General features: G+C 60.0%; 1 protein-coding gene across 1 annotated transcript in view; it reads left to right on the top strand.

The window, feature by feature from the left end:
• Positions 1-2,274, top strand: part of NOP14 (NOP14 nucleolar protein) — a 21,393-nt gene that overhangs the window by 5,090 nt on the left and 14,029 nt on the right. Inside the window, exons 3-5 of the mRNA XM_006893617.1 lie at positions 11-152; positions 942-1,069; positions 1,549-1,680. Coding sequence (XP_006893679.1) covers positions 11-152; positions 942-1,069; positions 1,549-1,680 — 402 coding nt within the window. The remainder of the gene's footprint in view (positions 1-10; positions 153-941; positions 1,070-1,548; positions 1,681-2,274) is intronic.

Raw genomic sequence — 2,274 nt, 5'->3', positions numbered from 1 at the left:
CTTCTTTCAGCGACGTCACGAGAAGAAGAGTGTCTACAACCTCAATGAGGCTGAAGAGCTGACGCACTACGGCCAGTCCCTGGCAGATATGGAGAAGCTGAACGACATTGTGGAAAGTGACAGTGACGCCGAGGAACGGGGAACGCTGTCAGGTGAGGCTGTGGGGGGGCTGCCACCGCCGTGCCCGGCTCCTCCCGCCGGAAGCCTTCCCCAGTCAGTGTTCCCTCCTGTCCGTGGGGACACGGGGTAAACGCCACCATCGCCAGCTCCTGAGAAGTGCTGCAGGTGTTGTTGGAGCACTGGGAGCCCTCTGCTCACTCACGGGTTTTTCCTTTGAATTGAGAGCGTCAGGGAGATAGAGATGTGTTTATGGGAAATGGGAAGGTGACTTTCAGGGGCGGAGGGCCGTTTTCACGTCCCTTATCTCGTTTGGAGGATCCCTGGGTGGTATGACACCCACTGCTAGCCAGACGGTGGCCGTTCACTCCCCGTGAGGCACCTCAGAGGAGACATGGCTGGCTGGGCCGGAAAGCAGCCCTGCAGACCCGCTGGGACACACTGGACACCCACAGTGACCAGCAGCAGCCAGCATGGCCGTCGTGGCTTGAGGCTCCCACTCTCGTTTCTCTTCTTCCTGTTGGTGATTCAGACTCTTGCCAAATAACCCGGGATGTTTTCACTCCGAGCCCTTGACAGAAGCCCAGTGGAGTCTGGGGTGCTGTGATCATCATGGCCCTGATCAGCCCCGTCCCCCTTGACTTTGGCTCAGTTGGTGGCTTGCATGAGAATCGTGCCGCGGGGTATTTCTGTGTCTCCGGGCACTGTGGGGGGTGGGGAGCCAGCATGAGTGTGGGTCCACTCGGTCTCGGGCTGTCCATGGGCAGGTGTGTGCGGGCACTGCCTGAGGCCCTCCCCAACACTGTCTTCTGCTCTGTCTGCAGCCGAGCTGACAGCGACGCATTTTGGAGGGGGCAGTGGGCTCCTCAACCAGCAAGGCGAGTTGGGGGACAAAGCCAAGTCACACAAGGAGCTGATCGAGGAGCTCATTGCAAAGTCGAAGCAAGAGAAGGTGGGTCACGTGGGGCTCCCGGCGTGGCACCCCGTCACCAGAGACCCTGAGCTGGTTGTGGCTTGTCGCTGTGCACGCTGGGCTGGTGCACATAAGGGTGTTTAGGAAGCTGACCATTTGGCCACTTCTCATCCTGGGGGAGGAGTTGGGGGTTTTTGATGGGTATCGAGACTTGCAGAAGGCTCAATGCTTTCACCAGCGGAACTGCTCTCATCACCCAGATTCTAGGCAGAAGTTCTGAACAGTGAGTTGTTCTCACTTTATTGTGTCTCTGAATGCACGTGGAGGCCCTGTGATGTGTGTGGTGTTGGTGCAGAGGGCTGTGTGTCCTGATGTCTGTCCCCAGGCTGCCGCGCTGGGGGCATCCTGGTGGGGGGCGGGGCGTCTTCATGGAGAGGGGGCAGCCTGATGGAGGGGGGCCGCGTGGCAGAGGGCGGGCGTCGTCACGAAGGTGGCACTGTGTTGGCTCCTTTCTCCAGAGAGAGCGGCAGGCGCAGCGGGAGGACGCCCTCGAGCTCACCGAGAAGCTGGACCAGGACTGGAGAGAAATCCAGACGCTCTTAGCACGGAAAGGCCCCAAGTCGGAGACCAGAGAGAGGGATAAGCCCAAGGTGAGCCTCGTGTCTCACTGCTGGTGCCCGCGCGGCCGGCCTTCTCTTCTGCTTTATTGTCTGGTGTTCCTGCTTCCCCTTTCTGCTGGGATCTGAGGCTTTGTTGAACTTTTAGACTGAGCTCTGTGATGTGGAATATGTTAGGGTGGGAACAGACCAGGTGCTGCACCAGCATCTCCTGCATGTGAACGACGCGGAGAGAACCAGGCCTGCTGCTGTCCGCGGACTCGGCTGGACCAGGCGGAGCCATCACGGGCTTCCCGAGGCTGGACATGTCTGTGCAGGAGCGCGGAGCCGCCGTGTTCTCCCGCAGCGAGGCTGGTGGGCGCACTGCTCAGAGCTCCCCGTCCACAGCACACCCTAAACGACGTGGTGGTCCGTTGGTGTGCAGGGTCGGGGTCCGCTCGTGCAGCGAATGTGACACGAGTGTGCCCTCAAAACGGTCTGTGCTTTCTGCTGCTCGTTGAGTCTGGAGGTTGGAGAGCTGACCCCTCCACGTGGCTCTTCTAGGAAGTGTCCAGGTCTCCATGCCACCTTGTCACACAGCCCTTACGTGTCTGCTCCTGGGACATCTCCAGGTCCACACGTCACCCT

The sequence above is a fragment of the Elephantulus edwardii genome, unplaced genomic scaffold, assembly GCF_000299155.1.
Source record: "Elephantulus edwardii isolate Elephantulus edwardi_28Jun2011 unplaced genomic scaffold, EleEdw1.0 scaffold00129, whole genome shotgun sequence".
Lineage (NCBI taxonomy): Eukaryota > Metazoa > Chordata > Mammalia > Macroscelidea > Macroscelididae > Elephantulus > Elephantulus edwardii.
This window is presented reverse-complemented; position numbering and strand designations above follow the sequence as displayed.